Source organism: Lycorma delicatula, chromosome 4 (assembly GCF_047948215.1).
Source record: "Lycorma delicatula isolate Av1 chromosome 4, ASM4794821v1, whole genome shotgun sequence".
NCBI classification, from domain to species: domain Eukaryota; kingdom Metazoa; phylum Arthropoda; class Insecta; order Hemiptera; family Fulgoridae; genus Lycorma; species Lycorma delicatula.
The window spans coordinates 108892802-108914919 of NC_134458.1; the positions used below are offsets into that span (position 1 = coordinate 108892802).

The window sequence follows — 22118 nt, forward strand, 5'->3', positions numbered from 1 at the left end:
AACATGAATTACACGCAGTTGATTATTCTGCTAAGCTCCACTACTGTCAATGGTTTAATCAGTTTTGTCAGGAAAGCATTAAAGTGTGTTGGATAATGTATATTTTACAGATGAGGTTTGGTTTCATTTGAGTGGTTACATTAACAACTGGAATGATCACTACTGCAATCCACATTATGAGCTCCAGCCGCCATCCTTACATCATCCACTCATTACCTCTACACCCACAAAAAATTGGTGTGTAATGTGCAATTTCAAGGCAAGAATAATTGGTCACATATTCTTTGAAAACACTCTTAATGCAGATCTGCAATTTATTGCAAATTTAGAATTAAATAAGAGATTTGTGGTTTCAACAAGATGGAGCCACGTCTCATGGCATGAGTAACAATGGACCTTTTGAGAGATTTCTTTGGTAAAAGAGTAATATTGACTGGTTTATAACCAGCTAGGTCACCTGATCCTTTTCACTGGGGATATCTAAATGTTGTGTATTAAAAAATAATCCACATACCATTGAAGAACTGTATAAGCCAATATAACTCAAGAATTATGAGAAATTGGAAGAGGTACATTTCAAAAGGTTGCACGGAATATGAAAAAGAGGGTTAAGGCTTGTTTTGATGAAACACTTTTAACATTTCTTATAAAATAAAATTTAACTGTTTTGCACAATCAATTATAATACTTATAACTATTCTCATTAAATATAGCACATTATTTTTCTTTAAACTGGGTTGCGTTTTAAAACAAACATCCTGTGTAAAACAAAGCACTACTGAAATTAAAACATATTAAAATTAATGTGAATGTACAACTAAATGGAAACATTGGATAATGGAGAAAATATAAATATTTGACATAAGGCTTAAAATAATTAAGTCAATTAAGTCTTTATAGAAATGCTGAAATATTATTTTTAAGAACCATCTTACTTTATACTTCATCTTAAAATTACAAGCACTCTTAAATTTTCTATAACTTTTCCAGACCAAGTATTTTGTTACTTTTTCATAACTTCTGTGGTCTTTTTAACACCCTATTACATTATCATTGGTTTTTCATTATATTGAATTTTTCATGTAAATGATGTGTTAAATTTTAACATTAAACATATATAACAATATGTTTAATGCATAGTGCATATTAAGTATTGCATAATTTAGTATGGCACATAATTCCATTCATAATAAAATGTAAGTAGCATTTATGCCTTTACTGAAAAATTTTAAGGTTATATATTTATATTCTTTAACGAAATTTCTTCTTTTGGTAATTATGAGCAATTATTTCATCAACTTAATTTTGCTTATGAGCAAGTACTTGATCAACTTAAATTTTGCTCATACTTTAACAAAGATATATTTAACATCAGGAAAATATAAGATCTAAATGTTGGAAAGCAAGTAACCCATGCAAAGTCAAAGTTCACACTGCATTATCAGTACTCTAGTCAATTAGCTATTATTTAGTTTTATAAGTTTACCAAGACCTATTCAGATGCTAATCTGTAATGTGGAGAGAAGTTAGGGTTAATGTTAAGGTTAGACTTTTGTGGATGTTAAGGATAAATTAGAGGTATAGCAATACTTAGGATCATCTTTTGTGTAGAACATTTAGCCAAATTTATGTTTAAACAAAAATACAGTCACTAAAGAAAAAGAATACACCACATGTTCCGTGCTATTAGTAATATATACAGTGGATAATCACTTTATGAAGAGCACCATTAGTCATCTTCAATGGCTGATTACAAGTCCGACTCTGACAGCCATTAAGGATAGTTTATTCCTCTCTCTACAAAACTTTAACCTTAATCCTAACTCTAAACTTAACTTTAACCCAAATCAGATATTAATCTGAACAGGTTGTCATAACTTAAAAAATTGATTTTTAATTGACTACAAAAAATTGATTTTTAATTGACTACAGCACTGATAATGATGTGTAGACTTTAACTTTGTACAGGCACTAGCTGTCCAAACCTTCTTTCTGGCATTTAGATTTTGTGTTTTCCTTATTCTAAGCATATCTGATTCATAGCTTAAGATAATATATATGGTATATTAAAGTATGAAATAATGTAAGTTTTCAGAATTACCTCTTTTTTTATTATATTTATTTTCAACAAATTATTTTTACGCACGTGTTGCATAATTTTAATACTGAAAATAAAAACATTTTTGTCCTCTGAAAAATGTTGTTTTTGGTACTTAAATAAATTCTGTCTAACTTTCACTCCACAAATGTTAGAAGTTTAAAAAATGAAGACATGTTAACACTATTAACAAAAATAAGGTTAACTGGGTAGAGATAAATACAATCCAGATCATTAATGTTGTAAAACTTCATACTCAATCTTTCACCACACTGATGTTTGATTCTAAATCAGTAACTGTTCCTCTGGATTGATAATTTATTTACATTATAGCTACAGATATTCTTACAACAGGAACAAGTGTTACAAAGTTAAGATAACTGCAGCATATAAATGTAGAATTTCTACCTTCTACACATTCACCTATAAGAACCTGGATGTCATAATATATACTAACCTAGTTTACCTGTACATAAAAAAAAGCTACAAATTTCTTTTTACTGCTATCTGTCTTATGACTTCATTTCAAAATTAACTGACATCAATACTTTATACTGATATATTTCTACATTCAATTATCAATTCAAAGGTCATGAAAACTTTGATAAAAACTTACTATCAAATTAACTAAAATCTAAATTTACCTGTGTTATATTATCCTTCATTACATTATTAACTCTCCATATATTTTTCTTAGAGCCATTCTGATTATTTATAACAGTAACTTGAGGTCCAACACTCAACCAAGAAAATCTTGAATCTAAAAGAAAAAAAAAAAAAATAGTCATCAGCATACCAAAATTTGGGTAATATTAAATAGATTTAATATAGTACAAATCTAATTTTCAAATGCAATATCAAAATTACAATAAAATAAATGATATTGTATGATAGTATGCCTCAAGAGAGTATTGAATTGCAATGAAACCAAATAAGTACAAGGAACCTCTTAACAATGTAAATAGTTGTGGCTATAATATGAGAAGTAAGTAGAGATAAGTAGTTCTTAGTTCTTCAAGTTTATATATTTTATATACAGATAACAATGTTGAATGGCATCAACAGCCACTAGCAGCTCCATTCACTTCATACCTTCAGAATTATTTTCTAAATAGAATTACAGAAAAAAATGAGAAGCATTATGTGGCCATGGGCACTGCTCATTGGTCAAATCATAGCTGTTATTAATGGTGTAATTAATAAATGAGTACATTTCAAATCAAAATATTTTTCAACTACAATCTAAAAATGTGTTTCCATAAAAAAAAAAAAACACCAGATGAAAAAACTTTACCCAAGACATTAATATTGATAAAAGCAGAGTAGTACTAGTCACTGAAAATAATCACAAGCAAATGAAAGCATTCTAGCACAAAGTTTTAAAAACCACATTACAATAAATTTGGTTTGCATGGCCATTAAAAATTAACAGCTTTGTAAACTTTTCACTGCTGACTACCAAACACAAAAACACTGTAAATGTGTTTTAATTTTTTAATAACTTTGTGACTTGAAGAAAGTAATTTAAAATGACATCAATACTGGTTAATTTCTGGTTTGCTAAGCAGTATTACTATTAGGTGGAAAAAACAGCTTTTACAGAAGTGAAACAATAACACATTTTTTTATTGATATTTTCCGATAGCACTACTGCTAATACTGTCTTACCAAGAATCCTGTGTCAAAAAAAATTCCATAATTAATCAGATTTTACTATCAAACTTATGCAATTTTAAAATGCTACACACAATAGCATTAAACACCATTATATGTAGCACTTCACAACACCTGTTCAATCAGAATTGTCAATCTTAATTTTAATACAATAAAATATTTTAATATATTTAAGTTGAAAAAAAAAGAAGAATATATTGGTATTTATAAACTTGTCCATATGTAGTTCAAAATATTATAATACACACTTATTCAAACATTTAATGACAAATCATTAAATGTTTGTCTTTTAATACATGAAAAAAGACTTTTACAATTTAAAATGATTAATATTAACTAACCTGAAAGTATTCGTCCATTAGTCTCAAAATATTTTTCTTGATTCCCAAATAAGGTAAATTTTGCAGCATCATTTGGCAATTTAGTATTTTTAATTAGTTTAACTGTCAATTGAGAATTCATGTTTACGATAATCCTTGTACTTCAAATCAACCTATTAAAATGGAACTTATTTAAAAACCACTAAATGAAAGCAAATAAAAATATTATCTACATACATGTTAATGAAAGTTTATCTTTTCTATTACAGATGTTATCAAAGACAGAGACATCAGTTTTTAACCTATTAGCACATTATTTCTTCCCAAATTGCTATATCTTATCTACATGACTTGTTATACAAAAACTGGCTGTTAAACACACATTATATTTCCCCCATCTCTAAAATTACTTTTGTAATTCTAATACATAACCAATAACTTAGAATATTTTTTTATATCTGCTGAAAAATATTCTGCCCAGCTCCAGAATCAATACTATCCAATTCTGAATGTAATTTTTATCTAAATTAGAATAATTATAATTTTCCTGCTAAAAGGTGAACATAATTGAAACATCAAATTTCTGAAATATCCAAGATTGAAATACATGATGCACAAATCATCTTTTTTCTCATCTATTTGGTAAAAAAAAAATTCAGTTACTAAAAATATTAAAAACAAACATGAAAGTGTTATGAATATCTACATTTTACACATACAAGCACAATTTGGAAAAAATAATAAATCCATTATAACATATATGAATATCTGAAATAAGTAACTAATGTTACATTCATGCTATGTAAACCCTCAAACTGTAAGTTATTTTCAAAACAATCAGTTACCATTAAAACTTGGTAAAATATTAAGGAAAGGAAACATAATGAGAAATTCTGTCTTAAAATAGTTTGATTTAGTTTATATAAATGACAAAACATGGCAAGTAAAATGTAAACAGTAAATTTAGGTGTGAACCTTATAGATTAATTTAATTTTGGCCCAGATACAGACTGTATAGTTTCAGAAATTGTGCTGAGGGTACACGCTTATATATATATATCCATGATTTTTTTTTTGTAATTTTCCTTTATATATATACATATATATATATATGGTGTCCAGGCTAAGGGTATCCAAAAGTAACAGCTATTTATTTATTAAAAAAAAAGTTATTAAATTATATTAACTGGTCCTGTCACAGTGGGCTGCGTGAAAAACAAACCAATGACAATTTGTGCAGCCCTAACCAGACATTGACTTTTGGTGTCTTTCATTTTCGATTACTCTATGGGGATTTTCAAATTCAACAATTGTCTGTTAACTTTCCCACACATGTGAAAAGGTTGTCTCATTACTAACATGACATGGTGCAATACCTCTGAAGCAAACTGCAGATATTGCAGGAGGTGATCATTTCATTTAATGCGAAGGAGTTACAATACAGTTGTAAATGAACCCACTTATGAAAAATTTCATGAACAGTAGTATGAGGAATTTGCAGTTCGTAACTAGTCCGCCTAATTGACATTCCAGGACTGGCAGTGAATGCACATTATACTCAATCCACAGGCTCATCACTAAATGAAACTTTTAGATGATTTCCAATTTGTGAAACCAAGCTTCCAGTCTCTCTTAAAGTCATACCCAACTGAAGAATAGACTTGGATGTAGGAGGGCTGATATTCCATTCAGTTCGTACACAGCACTGAACATGCTTAACTGATTGAAACTCCACTAACAGAACAAATTTTGGAGATATTTCCTGTCGATTGAGCCTACTTTAAGAAATTATAACAACTGATTTTTCAAATATAGACCATTACTTTTGAATACCATTAGCCCAGGCAACCTGTATTTAATTTTACTAAAAGTTAACTTTTTTCTTTTTTTTATCACTTGTTGCTTTCAATTATCTTCATTAAATATTTCCAAAGAGGCTGTTTGTTCAATATTTAAAAAAATATACATAAAAGTAATAATTATAAAATTCCTTTTAAAACCAAAACCAAAATATATATATATTATAGAAACTGTTAATAAAAATAAGATATTCACAGCAAATTATAAAACCATTGGAATGACAAACAGTAATTTTTAATATGTTTTTAAGATAAATAAAAATCTAATTCTGTTCACTGCATTAAAGAAAATAAACATATTTTAATAATAGAAAATGTCAATAATAGAATTCAATAGCAACAAAATATAATTAATGAACAAGAAATATTTAGACTTGATTATGTCATGATTAAGGCAATAAATATAATTAAAAATATACTCAAATTATCAACTAATATAGTAGCAGAATAATTTACTTTATTTCAATGAAAGAAACAGCAAAATGTTTTTAATGTTAAAGTACAAATGAAAATGATAATTATTAATAAAATATTTGGTACTAATATAAAATTTATTAAACTTGCATAGTTTTTGGTTATGGGGTTTTCCTTGGGACAGAAATTCAGCTAAGAGTAAACAAAGTATCTATGTTATGAGGTAAGAGGAAATAAGAAAATATTCTAATTTCTGATGAAGTAACAAACAATTTTACTTATAAATAAAAATATCTCAAGAGTTTGTTTTTACCAATACTTGTTTTTAACTCTAGGTCACACTAATTTATTCTTTTAATAAAATTTTAACAAATTCAAGAATAGTTTTAAACATAAAATTATCCATGTAATTAATTCTATTACTGGGTGAAACAGTTAAGTTTAAACAGATTGTAAATAATGCTTTAGTGTCATTTTTGAGTAGCCTAGCTAACTTTCTGTAAGAGACTGCTATAAGGTTATGGTTTAAGTGAAAATTAGAAAATTAATTTTATTATGTCTCATTTTTATAAAAATTTGGCTAGAAATATCACATATTTAAGTGGAAATTTTAAAGTAGTTCACCATAATTTTCATGTATAGACACAACTTACATAAATTTTACAGCAAGTGCTATTTATTTGTTTTATATATAAGCAAATGTTCTATAAATTAAATTGTTAAATAATTGCAAAAATAAGTTTACATTTATATTATTTTCGTGTTCCACACAACGAATATTTCTGTTTATACGAATATTTATGTTTGGATTTTTGCATGTTTGTTTTATTCTAACAAGACACTAAAGCTGTATGTTTATTTATTAACAAATGATGTTGTTGCTAATAATACCAAATCCACCATATACAAACAATCAAAAGTAAGGATACTTACACAACTGGAGTGTTTTCAAAGTAATTACTACATCCATCAGCAGTTAAAATAAAAATAAATTATCAGCATATCATGCTTTGTCATTTAAAATAAATCCTACTTTATATACCATGATATAATAGCGAGTTCTACCTTATTTTCACGTAGTGGTAACTCACTATTAAACCTTGGTATAAAAAGGAGAATTTTATTTAAATGACTAAGCATGATATGCAGTTATTTTGCATGTATTTTTAACTGTTTTTGATCAAGTAATTACTTTGAAAGCTGGGTAAGCGGTACTCTGAGTTGGGTAAGTGTTCTTACTTTTGAATGATTGTATCTCATGGTTTTGATAATTAAATTATATTATTAGATACAGTGGTTGATGAAATGTATAAATATCCTAAATATCTATATATATATATATACTAAAAAAAATAACCTTCACGTGTATATATATATATATATATATATATATATATATATACACACACAAGGATTATTTTTTTCAAGATCCGATCGGTCGCAAAATAAAAACCCACGCAAAAATCGGATGAACCTTAGCGCAGTGTCTGTAGTATGGCTTTCAATCACGCCGCGTCACTTTGTTTAGTTCTGAACACGCAGCTAGCATGTAAACATGTCTACAACAATAGCATCTCCCGCCAAGTGTGAAGTGCGTGCGGTAATTCAATTTCTTCAGGCTGAGGGGTGTATTGCAGCTGAAATACATCGACGAATAATTAATGTGAAACTTCAATGAGTGACAGCAAAGTGTGACAATGGTGCAGGAACTTTAAAGCAGGACGTATAAACGTTCATGATGCAGGTAGTCAGGGAAGGAAGCGAGTGTCAACTGATGATCTCGTTGAGCGAGTGGATGAGGCAATTCGAGAAAATTGTCTGTTCACAATTTCTGTATTGAGCAATTCGTTTCCTGAAATTTCAAGGTCAGCTCTCTACACCATTGTGAGTGAGAGACTTCAGTACCGCAAACTGTGTGCAAGAAGGGTTCCCAAGATGCTGTCTGATCATCACAAAACAATGAGAATGGGCGCCTTCTTAACGTTTCTCCAGCGCTACAACAATGAAGGAGAAGATTTTTTGAACAAAATTGTCACAGGGGACGAGACATGGGTCCATTTCGAAACTGAAGAAACAAAAAAACAATCCAAACAGTAGATGCATTCTCATTCTCCCAGTAAACCAAAGAAGTTCAAGTTCAGCAGCTCCGTTCTATGACGAGGGTATTGGAAAGTTTGTACCACGCTATGACAAATGTCTAAATCAGAGTGGCGACTACATAGAGAAATAGCATAACTATGTAAGTACTTGTTACAAATGAAAATGTTTTTATTTTCACTGTGGTTTTAATTTCGTGATCGATTAGACCTTGAAAAAAAATAACCCTCGTGTGTGTGTGTGTGTGTATATATATATAAATCAGTAAATCAATACGTATGAAATATTCAGGTTGATACACTTACTGTTATGTTATAATTTTTTATGTTTTCTTCATAAATAAAAATATACTACAATTAATTAGATGTTTTACTTTAAATAGTTTTACCTATTTATTATTGAAAGGTAAATACTTTTACCTTTCAAAATTTTTATACTTTATACCTTCGGGCTGCATTTCAGTAAAACCTTTTAAGCAACAAAAACTGATATTTCTGTACCATCAGATGCGGATACTTTGGACTGAATGGGTAACTTTGGACAGTAGGTAGAGCTGAGGGAAATTTTCATTTTACCTTTGTTTACATTATTGAAGACACCACTTTTTTTCCTGTTTAGCCTTTGGGAATCACAGTCAGGCATTACTTCAGAGGATGATATGTATGAGTAAGTGAAATGTAGTCTTGCACAGTCTCAGGTCGATCATTTCTGAGATGTGTGGTCAATTGAAACCCAACCAACAAAGAACACCAGTATCCATGATCTAGTATTCAAATCCGTATAAAAGTATAAACTGCCTTTACTAAGATTTGAACGTTGGAACTCTCAACTTTGAAGTCAGCTGATTTGTGAAGACGCATTCACCACTAGACCAACCTGGTGGAAGACATCACTTGTCTTCCATATGTTAGCCACGGTCATTATGTAACTTTTGGAGGGAACTCACTCTTGGTGAACCACTTTGTTTGAGTAGCATGCAAAAGTGATTTTAATATTTTAAAAACTTAAGAGGTTGTTGCTATTGTGTATGTAAGTGGCCAATAAATGCAACTGCAATACTATTGGTTCATGTTTGTATATTTAATTAGGGATTTATTCCAGTCATGTAAAAAGATTTATTGTATATTCGAACCTAAAAAATGTTCAATCTTTCCATGTTGGTGTGACTTTGGACAACTGCATATCTAAACCTTTTGCATATCTAAAAATTGTCTGAAGTTTAACACTGGATTGTTTTCTAATTGTAGAGTGAAGATGCCTAGGAAACACAACCAAAGACTTGGTAGCAGTTCCTACAAAGATTATGAGCCAGAGAAATTAACTGAAGCTGTTAAGGCTATCAAAGAAATTAAGTTATCAATCGGACAAGCTGCAGATAAGTCTTGGGTAAAAAAAATCAAGACTTCATAAGTAATTGAATGAAAAACATTCAGAATAAGTTGGGAGGGCCTTACACCCTCAGTGATGAGGAATTCTGCATTAAAATAATACATTAAATATCATTAAAACAGTACGATACTGCAATAATAAAATATTAAAATAAAGTACAGCATTTTTTGAGTACAGTAATTTACATGCATCATTTACTGTATAACTTAACATGAACCTAATCTGTATTTTTGCATAAATGCAAGACTCAATTCTACGCGATTTCATTATACAAGGATATTTTTCAGAACTTAACACCCACGTAAATTGAATGCGCACTGAACAATAAATAAATATATCATATTTTTTTTAAAATTTATATAATAAATAAATCTTAAGTATAAATATAATCAAACCAAACTTAACCTATACTCGCTAGTCAAGGTTGGCAAGCGAAGCAAGCATAGATAAGTTTGGTTAGATTATATTTATTATAATTTTAATTTATTTACTTTCTCCTTTCATTGGCACCATCTAACAACTAAGGGCCAATCCATTTGAAGTGACTTAAGGGTGGTTGCTTGACCAATTTAAAATAAAAAAAACTTACCCACTTGTTTCAGGACCTTAAAAGTATTTTTCAACTTTTTATTTAAGCAGTTTACCTGTGGCTACCATTTTTGTTATGGTATGCACACCTATTTCTGTGATTGGAAGGTTTTAGGGAAAAAATCATAACTAAAAAACTATTAATCCTGGAAGGATGAAACAAAAAGCAATTTATTCATTTTTCTCAAGATAAAAGACTGGTCCAGTGGTTTATTTATCTATCTCTCTTCTTTCTATGAGAAAATTACCAATAAAATTGAACATTAAAAACTGTGAAATTTTACTTTTGGTAATTTTTTCAGGAGGCAGGGATGGCATATACAGCTTGAATTATTTTTTTATATGTAGATATATGTTAGTAGTTTTATCATATATAATATTAATGGTGATATACTTACCCCCAAATTTCTATGATTTTGGCTTCAAATAACTCTGATGGGGCTGGTGATAAAAATCTCAATTTGCACAACTTCAGTGTTTCTGTACATGTTTATGAAAAATAAAAATGTTTCTTGTGTACTGAACTAATAAAAAAGTTATAACCTCTCAAAAACCCTGTTAAAAATGACACCATTTTGACTTACTAAATCAGTGCTACAAGGGGTTTTTTTCTGGTCTTCTTTGCAGTTTACATTTTTTATATTTAGCCCCTACGTTGCTGAAGTTGGTGTTTTCAATATTTTTAAAAGTTTTTTCTTAATTATTAATGACAGGTCATAATTTAATGATAACTTAACCAATACCAGTAACCTAATACAATTTTGATTCAAAAATGCTTGTAAAACTTACCCAAACTGAGATTTCAAAGAGTAGTGTACATCTTTTTTCAAGAATTCATTTTTATTTTTATATTGGTTTATTTCTGTAAACACTATTGAAGAAAAAATAATTGTAGCAAAGTTTTAATTATTATTCAATGAAACAGCCTGTTTTTGTAGTAACGGAAGTTTAATATTTAGTGTGGTTAACCAACAGCTGTGATATCTCTTCTGATAATTGTGAGAGAACAACCCTATTTAAAGTTAGTTCAAGTGGTCAACTTTCTCAGGACTTTGTAGATAGGTACCCACACTGTCTTGTCGAGACTTTTGAAATGATGTACATGGTCCAGGTGGGTGGAAAAATGAACATGCACATCATTTTTGAGGCTAATATCTACACTTCTCCTATCCACCACTGGTTGTCATACACACAAGCAATAGTTTCTTTCCTTAAGTGAAAATGGTGCAATACTTGACAAAGGATGGTCTTCATAGTCCTTGGAGTCTGAAGTAAAGTAACATCTTACAATGCCTCCTGACAGAGGAACATGCTTGTGGTGGCTTCTACCAACAACTCTTTCACAGCAGTCAAAACTGTTTTTTAGTTTCTGAAATCTTAGCTATCTCATCTGATTTTTTTTGTCCTCTATTTGCCCAAATAAAAAAATACTTGATGTTTTTCAGCTTGTGATTACAAAATAAATGCATTTCATCAATGTTTAGTAGCTGACTAAATGTTTAATGGCTTTTGCAGGCTTGCCAGCAATATTGTAATGTAGGCCAATGTATTGTTTTTGGTCTTCGCATTCATATTTTTGTTCTGCTGACTGGAAATCACTTCAAGCACCTATTATACCATGAACACTACAACTGAATGGTTCAAACAAGTCTGTTTCAAATACAGCAATAAGTATAAAAATATTAAGTGCCAAGAAGACAAGACATCCCCTGGGAACACATATTTAGCGAGTCAAAAATAACAGGTTTTTCATGTTTTATGAGAAGTTATAACTTTTTTATTAGCCATAAACATCTACAAAAACACAAAGTTTGAAAATTGAAATTTTTTTCACCAGCCCCTCCAGAGTTATTTGGGACCAAAATTTGGATTTAAAAAAATTTTTTTCAAAAATTCATAAACATTTAGGAGTAAGTATATCACCCCATTAATATTATTTACGATGAAACTATTTCCATATACCTACATATAAAAAAATAATCCAACCTGTGTATGCAATCCCTGCTTCTTGAAAAAAATTACCAAAAGTAAAATTTGGCAGTTTTTAATGTTCAACTATTGAGAATTTTCTCATGGAAAGAAGACAAATAGGTTATAAACCACTAGGGCAATCTTTTACCTTGAGAAGATATGATTAAATCGCTTTTTGTTTCATCCTTCCAGAACAAATAGGTTTTTAGTTATGATTTTTTCTGTAACCCTTGCTCACAAAAATAGGTGTGCGCACCATAACAAAAATGGCCGCCACAGGTAAACTGATTAAGTAAAAAAATTAAAAATAAAAGACAGTTTTAAGGTCCTGAAACATGTAGGAAACAAGTGTGTAAGTTTATTATTTTTTTAATTGGTTAAGCAACCAGCTTATTTTTAGCGACACTTCAAATGGAATAACCCCAAACTAACTGCAGATCAGCTACGGGCATCTTCTTGAAAAGTACCAAAATTTGGTCACCTTACAAATGAAAGAGTACCATATTTATTAAGAACCATTTGCTAAACATTTGGAGGGAACAAGACCCTAAATAAAAACTAATAGATTAAAATTTACTATAGAATAGAAAATTTGAAAATAACTGATGTAAATTGCATTACCTGTAAACAGATACAAAACTGTATAAGACATATGTGGTAAAAGACCATAAAAGGATTGGTTTTTACATATGCTTAGAATAACAATAAAAGAAAAACTAGTCTTACTCTAACATAATATCATCATACTTCTTTCGAATACATAATATAGGCTGCAAATTCTATACTTAATTAACAAGATATTCTATAGCTGCAATCAAACTACAATTGAGATCAGCTGTAAAGACAACTTAATGATTTTTCTGAATTTGGCAATCAAATAGTATTTAAAACTACAACAGGAAAATGCTTAGTTGTAATACATTTCTGCATTGTACTAAAATTAAAATTAGATTAACATATAAGTGTTTACAATGTGCATCATAATAATTTTAAGTTTTAGCACTTTCTTAATTTTCTGTAGATATTTACCTCAATTATTTGGTTATTTCAAAATTTAATATTAATAAATTGAAAGTATCAGTTGTTTTATAACACAACTTAAACCATTACGGCAGAACATGCAAGTATAATCACGCCACAACCATCGGCATTTATTAATTTTGAACATTAATGTTCAATTAAACATTCATACTATGTAGACATTAATATCAAATACTAAACATTAAAACAAAATGATTTTGATGTTAACGAGTTAAAATACTACTTATTTGGTCACAGCATGATACCAACAACTACAAAATGTATCGTATTCAAACGACTATGTCGCGCACTAAAATTATTCCTTAATGTCCAACATCAACCAACCATTGCTCTTAAAGCGTTACCAATAGAGAAACTGAAAAAGAACTGTTTGAAAAAAGGAAATGACAAATACTGAAGTTAAAAAAATAATATAACTACTTTATTCAATATATATGCGGTATCAAAAGGAAAATTTCATATATTTAAAAATTAATGAGAGAAATTTAAGGAAACCTTTTATTGATTGATAGATTAATGAATGCTCTTCGGAATCAAACATTTTAGTCATTCTGTAAGTTCTTTAGCTCTTTAGAAAACTGAATCATATTTTTTCATCGTTATAATTTTTTTTACGACGCTCTACATCTCGTAAACGAAATTTTAGTTTTTATTTTAATAAAATGTATTATGCAAAATGCTGTCGGAAATAGACTCTAGATAACAGCGACGACGTCCATTGGTGAGCTTAGGCTGTTCCGTTCGTTTTTGTCGTAGTATTGAATTTTGCAGAGGTAATTTTTTATTATTTTGAGTTTTACTTGTTTTATTTTATTGTATTTAATTGTTGTTTATTATGTATTTTTGTGATTGTTTGTTTTGGTAATGTTTTATTAGTGTATTTAAATATTTTTACTAGCTCCTTCTCGGTAGTATGAACACGTTAAAAACCGGCGTGTGGCTGGTTATATTGTAATTCCTCGTCAGTATCGTAATAATCCTAACCACCTTAATTTTTATTTTGTTTTTTTGTAATCTAATTTATATTGACCTACTCCCTATACGTTAAAAAAAGCTATACATCTTTCACAGGAACGTTGCAAATTGAAAGCTTACGGCACGCTTTCAAGCAAAGCGACTGAAATGTGCAGGTTTTAATGTTTCCTGTGATGGAGTCTGTTTGCAAGCTCCACTTACAGATTTCTTACGTCATTTACATACGAAGCTTTTTTTGGCATTGAAACTTTTTATGTGCAGTTTTCTTCTCTCTCTCTATATATATTTATATATATATATATGTGTATAATACTTTTCAGTTATAAAATAATATGCTAGATACAAGGCTAAATATAAAAATGGAGGAAAATTGTTAGGTAAGAGTGGTTTTTTTTTCTGGAAGCGGTAAATTTGCTGTCTTTCCGTAAAATCGGCGTTAAAATACCATTGGAGTGTTCCAGGTAATTTTTAGCGCTTTAATAAGACAATTTTTATTTTAAGAATTTAATATATTTTCGGAGTTGCCAAAGACTAATAATAGTCTTAAATAATTGGCCTAGAGTAGAATTGTACTAGCCTACTCTTCGGCTGGTTTCAGCAGATCTTCCTAATTGTTTAAAGTTTTTCAATTTTTTACTACTTTTTTTAACCCTATCAAAATCATTTTTAATTAAATTTAAAAAATATATTACATATTTTTGTATTTAAGAACCCATTTTGACTTCAAAGTGTGGATTGAACAAAGAAATTGAACTTAAATTGATCTTTGTGTTTAGAGAATTATTTTTAAATTATTATAGAATAGCAGTTTGTTTTATATTAAAAAAAGATTGAAGTTTAAATTTTTGTAGTTTTAAGTTAAAATAAGAACTGCAGTGAGTTGTATAGTTGAATATAAATCATAAATATCTTCAGGATGTAAAGTAAGCATATCGTGAAATGAATAGTTTGAAAAATTAATTATGTATATATGAAATTCTTTGAAATACACTGAATTGTAATTGTAATTATGGTTGCATACAAAATTTGTTCTCTTGGACTATTGGGTCATATTTACATATATATATATATATATATTTTGTTCTTAACAACTGATAATTTATTAATGATGGGTTTGATATAAATGATTGGGTAAATTATAATTTTAAGATTTATTAAACCTTTTAACACCTTCATAGTAACAAAAATAATTGTCTTGGAGTTAGTGAATGTGATACATATTGATTATATATTATATGTTTATAATTTGGTTCTTTTTTATCTTTTAAGATGCCTGAACCTGTCTTAGGGTAATTTGGTTGGGAAAGTGCAATTTTTTTTATAACAGGAAATATTTGAAGCTGCTCATGACTAAATTGATTGGTAATGAGCTATTCTCATGCTTAATAAATATGTCTTGATTGTTCCAATATTCTGATAGTCAATTAAAAGCAGTGTCAGATTTTGAATAAAATAAAATAAATAAATGGAGTGACAAAAATTGATGTCACAGGTGCTTTTTACAAACATTTAAGTGTTAAGTTTTCAAGAAAAGAAAAATTAATTTTTTTAGTTTTATAAAGGAATAAAAAAGAAAGGCAACTAGAGAAATTAAAAATTTTCAGGCTACATACACATGCGTTAGCGTTAGGAAGGGTATATCTGGTCATGTAAATATCATTAATTCAGCTTTGTCTTAATTTAGAAAAAACTGGTGCAAAGAGTATAAAGAAAAAAATAATTTCATGTAGCATGTGAAGGAACAGGGATCTTGCCTGACATTAAAAAACAAAATAAAATATTGTTTGTAGATATTTCTGATCTGATTTGGATGTGATTTATTTTTTTTTTTTTTAATTTTTAGAAAAATTAAGCAGTATGAGGTATGTGAAATGATTCTCAAGTAATGTACAATTCATTTTGATTTTAAAGAGCTGAAATAAGGTAAACTTTTTTTTTGTGAGTCCACAATTTGTGAATTGAGTTAACAGTAAAACTTAATATTGTATTAAGGGGATTCTATCTTGTAGGCCTCAAAACTGGTGATTTTCAAAATTTATAAAAAACTCTAATTTAAACATATATAAATTTTGTGTATTTAGCTGACCAAAGTTGTGTTACTAATAGATGTTGGAGGTGATGGTTGTTGTAAATAAGCAGTCAAAACTGCCCAAAACAATAAAATTAAGATTTCTGTGAGAGTTTGCAATCAATTGAAAACATCAAAATTCAACTATTTATTTATAGTTCTTCAAAAAGACATTGTCCGAGTCAAAAAAGTACAGATATGTATGAAAGGCAAGATAATTGCTATATATTTTTACTACTTCAGTTTCTCAAAAACAAAAATATGCACCGTTAAATATTTTCATCCTGCTCTACTAATATTGTAACTAAATGATAGAACATTTTTAATATAAAACTGATATAAAATCATTGAGAAATAATTTGAGATAAACAATTTTTTTATGTAGTTTTGTATATACTTACACATTGTGTTAGTATTCTTGTATATAGTTTTAAGTATATACTTGTGTATATACTTAAATCATATAACAAAAAATTCGTCATTTTTTCTCAAATATGTTGATTGAAAATGCAAAAACTGTGAACGGCCCAGTTTCATACGAATTTGAATGAAACTTCAATATTTTACATTTAACATTATTATTTATTGTTCTACACAAATGCATTACAATCTCAACAATAAGTTCAAGTTTGTCAGTTTCTGCAAAAAAATTCTATAAAAAACAATCAATTTCTGATTTCAATAAAAAGATCAGTTAATGTACAGATAAAGTGTTGAACAGAGATCAACAACATTAGAGGCAATACAGATCATTGTGACAATTTAAAGAGAATGATACACACCTTATTATGTGAATTAAAGTAATTATTATTTGTAATTTTCTGTTTATATATTTATCATATGTTCTTAATTGTTAAAGTCACAATATTAATCGTATCTAATTTACCTTTAATAAAATGTTTCCTGATATTTTGAAAATTCAAAGTGACATAATTATTTCTAATGTCATCTTCACTCTAAAGTATCATAACTACCTGTACTGCTCCTAATTGTGTATTAATTAGCTTGGAAAAAATTAACTTATTGAATAAAAAAATTGTTGAAACATATTTTTATTTTGTGAACAAAATTTTTGTTCTGTTTTGCTATTTTGAAATTATACAACATTTTTTTTTTTTTTTTTTTTTTTTTTTTTTTTCTTCAGTCATTTGACTGGTTTGATGCAGCTCTCCAAGATTCCCTATCTAGTGCTAGTCGTTTCATTTCAGTATACCCTCTACATCCTACATCCCTAACAATTTGTTTTACATATTCCAAACGTGGCCTGCCTACACAATTTTTCCCTTCTACCTGTCCTTCCAAAATTAAAGCGACTATTCCAGGATGCCTTAGTATGTGGCCTATAAGTCTGTCTCTTCTTTTAACTATATTTTTCCAAATGCTTCTTTCTTCATCTATTTGCCGCAATACCTCCTCATTTGTCACTTTATCCACCCATCTGATTTTTAACATTCTCCTATAGCACCACATTTCAAAAGCTTCTAACCTTTTCTTCTCAGATACTCCGATTGTCCAAGTTTCACTTCCATATAAAACGACACTCCAAACATAGACTTTCAAAAATCTTTTCCTGACATTTAAATTAATTTTTGATGTAAACAACTTATATTTCTTACTGAAGGCTCGTTTAGCTTGTGCTATTCGGCATTTTATATCGCTCCTGCTTCGTCCATCTTTAGTAATTCTACTTCCCAAATAACAAAATTCTTCTACCTCCATAATCTTTTCTCCTCCTATTTTCACATTCAGTGGTCCATCTTTGTTATTTCTACTACATTTCATTACTTTTGTTTTCTTCTTGTTTATTTTCATGCGATAGTTCTTGCGTAGGACTTCATCTATGCCGTTCATTGTTTCTTCTAAATCCTTTTTATTCTCGGCTAGAATTACTATATCATCAGCAAATCGTAGCATCTTTATCTTTTCACCTTGTACTGTTACTCCGAATCTAAATTGTTCTTTAACATCATTGACTGCTAGTTCCATGTAAAGATTAAAAAGTAACGGAGATAGAGAACATCCTTGTCGGACTCCCTTTCTTAATATGGCTTCTTTCTTATGTTCTTCAATTGCTACTGTTGCTGTTTGGTTCCTGTACATGTTAGCAATTGTTCTTCTATCTCTGTATTTGAACCCTAATTTTTTTAAAATGCTGAACATTTTATTCCAGTCTACGTTATCGAATGCCTTTTCTAGGTCTATAAACGCCACGTATGTTGGTTTGTTTTTCTTTAATCTTCCTTCTACTATTAATCTGAGGCCTAAAATTGCTTCCCTTGTCCCTATACTTTTCCTGAAACCAAATTGGTCTTCTCCTAACACTTCCTCCACTCTCCTCTCAATTCTTCTGTATAGAATTCTAGTTAAGATTTTTGATGCATGACTAGTTAAACTAATTGTTCTGTATTCTTCACATTTATCTGCCCCTGATTTCTTTGGTATCATTACTATAACACTTTTTTTGAAGTCTGACGGAAATTCCCCTTTTTCATAAATATTACACACCAGTTTGTATAATCTATCAATCGCCTCCTCCCCTGCACTGCGCAGTAATTCTACAGGTATTCCGTCTATTCCAGGAGCCTTTCTGCCATTTAAATCTTTTAATGCTCTCTTAAATTCAGATCTCAGTATTGTTTCTCCCATTTCATCCTCCTCAACTTCCTCTTCTTTCTCTATAAAACCATTTTCTAATTCATTTCCTCCGTATAACTCTTCAATATATTCCACCCATCTATCGACTTTACCTTTCGTATTATATATAGGTGTACCATCTTTGTTTAACACATTATTAGATTTTAATTTATGTTCCCCAAAATTTTCCTTAACTTTCCTGTATGCTCCGTCTATTTTACCAATGTTCATTTCTCTTTCCACTTCTGAACACTTTTCTTTAATCCACTCTTCTTTCGCCAGTTTGCACTTCCTGTTTATAGCATTTCTTAATTTACTTTCTTCATCACTAGCATTCTTATATTTTCTACGTTCATCCATCAGCTGCAATATATCGTCTGAAACCCAAGGTTTTCTACCAGTTCTCTTTATTCCGCCTAAGTTTGCTTCTGCTGATTTAAGAATTTCCTTTTTAACATTCTCCCATTCTTCTTCTACATTTTCTATCTTTTTTTTTTACTCAGACCTCTTGCGATGTCCTCCTCAAAAATCTTCTTTACCTCCTCTTCCTCAAGCTTCTCTAAATTCCACCGATTCATCTGACACCTTTTCTTCAGGTTTTTAAACCCCAATCTACATTTCATTATCACCAAATTATGGTCGCTATCAATGTCTGCTCCAGGGTAAGTTTTGCAGTCCATGAGTTGATTTCTAAATCTTTGCTTAACCATGATATAATCTATCTGATACCTTGCAGTATCGCCTGGCTTTTTCCAAGTGTATATTCTTCTATTATGATTTTTAAATTGGGTGTTGGCAATTACTAAATTATACTTCGTGCAAAACTCTATAAGTCGGTCCCCTCTTTCATTCCTTTTGCCCAGCCCGTATTCACCCACTATATTTCCTTCCTTGCCTTTTCCAATGCTTGCATTCCAATCTCCAACTATTATTAAATTTTCATCTCCTTTTACGTGTTTAATTGCTTCATCAATCTCTTCGTATACACACTCTACCTCATCATCACCATGGGCGCTTGTAGGCATATAAACGTTAACAATCGTTGTCGGTTTAGGTTTTGAATTTATCCTTATTACAATGACTCTATCGCTATGCGTCTTGAAATACTCCACTCTCCTCCCTAATTTCTTGTTCATCACGAAACCTACTCCTGCCTGCCCATTATTTGACGCTGAGTTAATTACTCTAAAGTCACCCGACCAAAAGTCACCTTCCTCTTCCCACCGAACCTCACTAATTCCTACTATATCCACGTTTACCCTATCCATTTCCCTTTTTAAATTCTCTAGCCTACCAACCTTTTTTAAGCTTCTAACATTCCACGCTCCGACTCGTAGAATGTTATTTTTTACTTTTCTGGTGACCCCTTCCTTAGTAGTCCCCACCCGGAGATCCGAACGGGGGACTATTTTACCTCCGGAATATTTTACCAAGGAAGGCGCCTCCATTATTGCTTTTGAAAATGCATTTTTTTCTAGAATTGAAATATTCTGAAACAAAGAAAATTACAAACCGTTAATTTTTTTTTCAGCTAATTAATTATTTTCAATGATTGAATCATTTGATACTGTCATGAATTTAGAACTAGAGAATGATCACTCGTTTTATTTGCATTGTCACTTATAGTCTTTCAAAAGCAAGTCAAGAAGTCACTCGCTTATGGATCATGAATTATTAAGATGTATGAAGTTGTTTAAGTATAAAATCGGGCTGACAAGAGTTTTTGCATTTTCATTCAACATATTTGAAAAAGTTTGATGAATGTTTTATTATATGATTTGTGGGTACTTATGTATTATGCCACCGCAGCTACAGCTTTATTTAAAAACAAAGTAGTCAATTGGATTTCGGTGGAAAATGGGCCGATATAGAGTTTAACATATATTCAAAACAGTTTCTTTATTAATTTTAATAAATTGTTATTTATATTTATTTATTTTATAAATATAATTTAACCAAACTTAACCTACGCTCGCTAACCTTGACTAATTAACAGGAGTGTTTTGATTATTTAAATAATAAATAATTGCAATAATTACTGAATTTATTAAATGAATACTCAAAAAATTACGGTGTTAATATTTTTATTCTCATGTTTAGTCCCAGTCAGATGTGGAAAACACTACTGTAGAAATGTACTCACAAGTTAGTCCCTTTTTTTTTTGGTGATGATTTCAAAACTATCAACTTTCATTTAAAATAATTTTTCTTTTAGATAAGAATGGTAACAGAGATGGAGAATGGTGGCCAAATGAAACAAGAAAATACTGCTACAGAAGCAGCTGAAAATGATGTTCCTATGGAAGTCAAAGAGGAAATTGATAACTCTACAGAAAAAATGGAAGTAAAAGAAAGTGAGGAAACTCCAGAGAAACCTCCTGTAAAACAAGAACCGAAGTCAAATGAACGTAGGTCTCGTGGTGGTGGTGAAAAGAGATCTTCTTACTATCATAATTCATCTGATGGTAGCAATAATTTGTATCGGGTTAAAGTGAGCGGTTTACCAAGATTTTATGCAACATCGGTAAGTTCATTCATTCATTTTTTTTATGTTAATGTTTTTTGTATTAATCTTGATTGTGATTATCCAAAATTATGATTCTTAATAGAATAGAAATATTATTTAGGTAGTTTATTTTGACTGAATTTTTTTTTAGATAATGTAAGAAGACAACCACTGGTACTATTGCCAGGTGTGCAATTTTCTTATTGAATACTTTCAGATTTGCTTTATTGGGATTGTTTTGATAATACTGCTGGATTCTGTTAGCTTATTTTTAGTTAATTTATTTTTCTTAATCAGATTCTTAGCAGGAAGTATGAAGAAAATTTCTTTGTGTTAAGGTCAATGTGTAAATTTTTTGTTAATATTTGTATTTACTGTAAAATATAATAATTTATTCAGTGATACTTTGTTATAAAATTTCTGTATTGTTGTAATTATATCTAATAAAAATACAGCAGTAATGATGCATTTAGAAAATTGATAA

At 29.5% G+C, this 22118-nt stretch overlaps 2 protein-coding genes across 3 annotated transcripts in view; one reads left to right on the forward strand and one right to left on the reverse strand.

Moving 5' to 3' along the window:
* Positions 1-13784, reverse strand: part of Elys (AT hook containing transcription factor 1 homolog) — a 133560-nt gene extending 119776 nt beyond the window's left edge. The window contains exons 1-3 of the mRNA XM_075363892.1: positions 13440-13784; positions 4114-4265; positions 2743-2858 (exon numbers count right to left, since the gene is read on the reverse strand). Of these exons, the coding sequence (XP_075220007.1) occupies positions 2743-2858; positions 4114-4234 (237 nt within the window). The 5' untranslated portion in view covers positions 4235-4265; positions 13440-13784. The remainder of the gene's footprint in view (positions 1-2742; positions 2859-4113; positions 4266-13439) is intronic.
* A 331-nt stretch (positions 13785-14115) lies between these two features.
* The window catches only part of LOC142323734 (tRNA (uracil-5-)-methyltransferase homolog B-like), a 49702-nt gene continuing 41699 nt past the window's right edge, over positions 14116-22118 (forward strand). The window contains exons 1-2 of one of the 2 annotated variants that reach the window (XM_075363893.1): positions 14116-14224; positions 21344-21652. In XM_075363893.1, the coding sequence (XP_075220008.1) occupies positions 21350-21652 (303 nt within the window). In that variant the 5' untranslated portion in view covers positions 14116-14224; positions 21344-21349. Of the gene's footprint in view, positions 14225-14735; positions 14888-21343; positions 21653-22118 lie in introns of those variants that run through there. The other variant, XM_075363894.1, reaches the window with a different exon arrangement.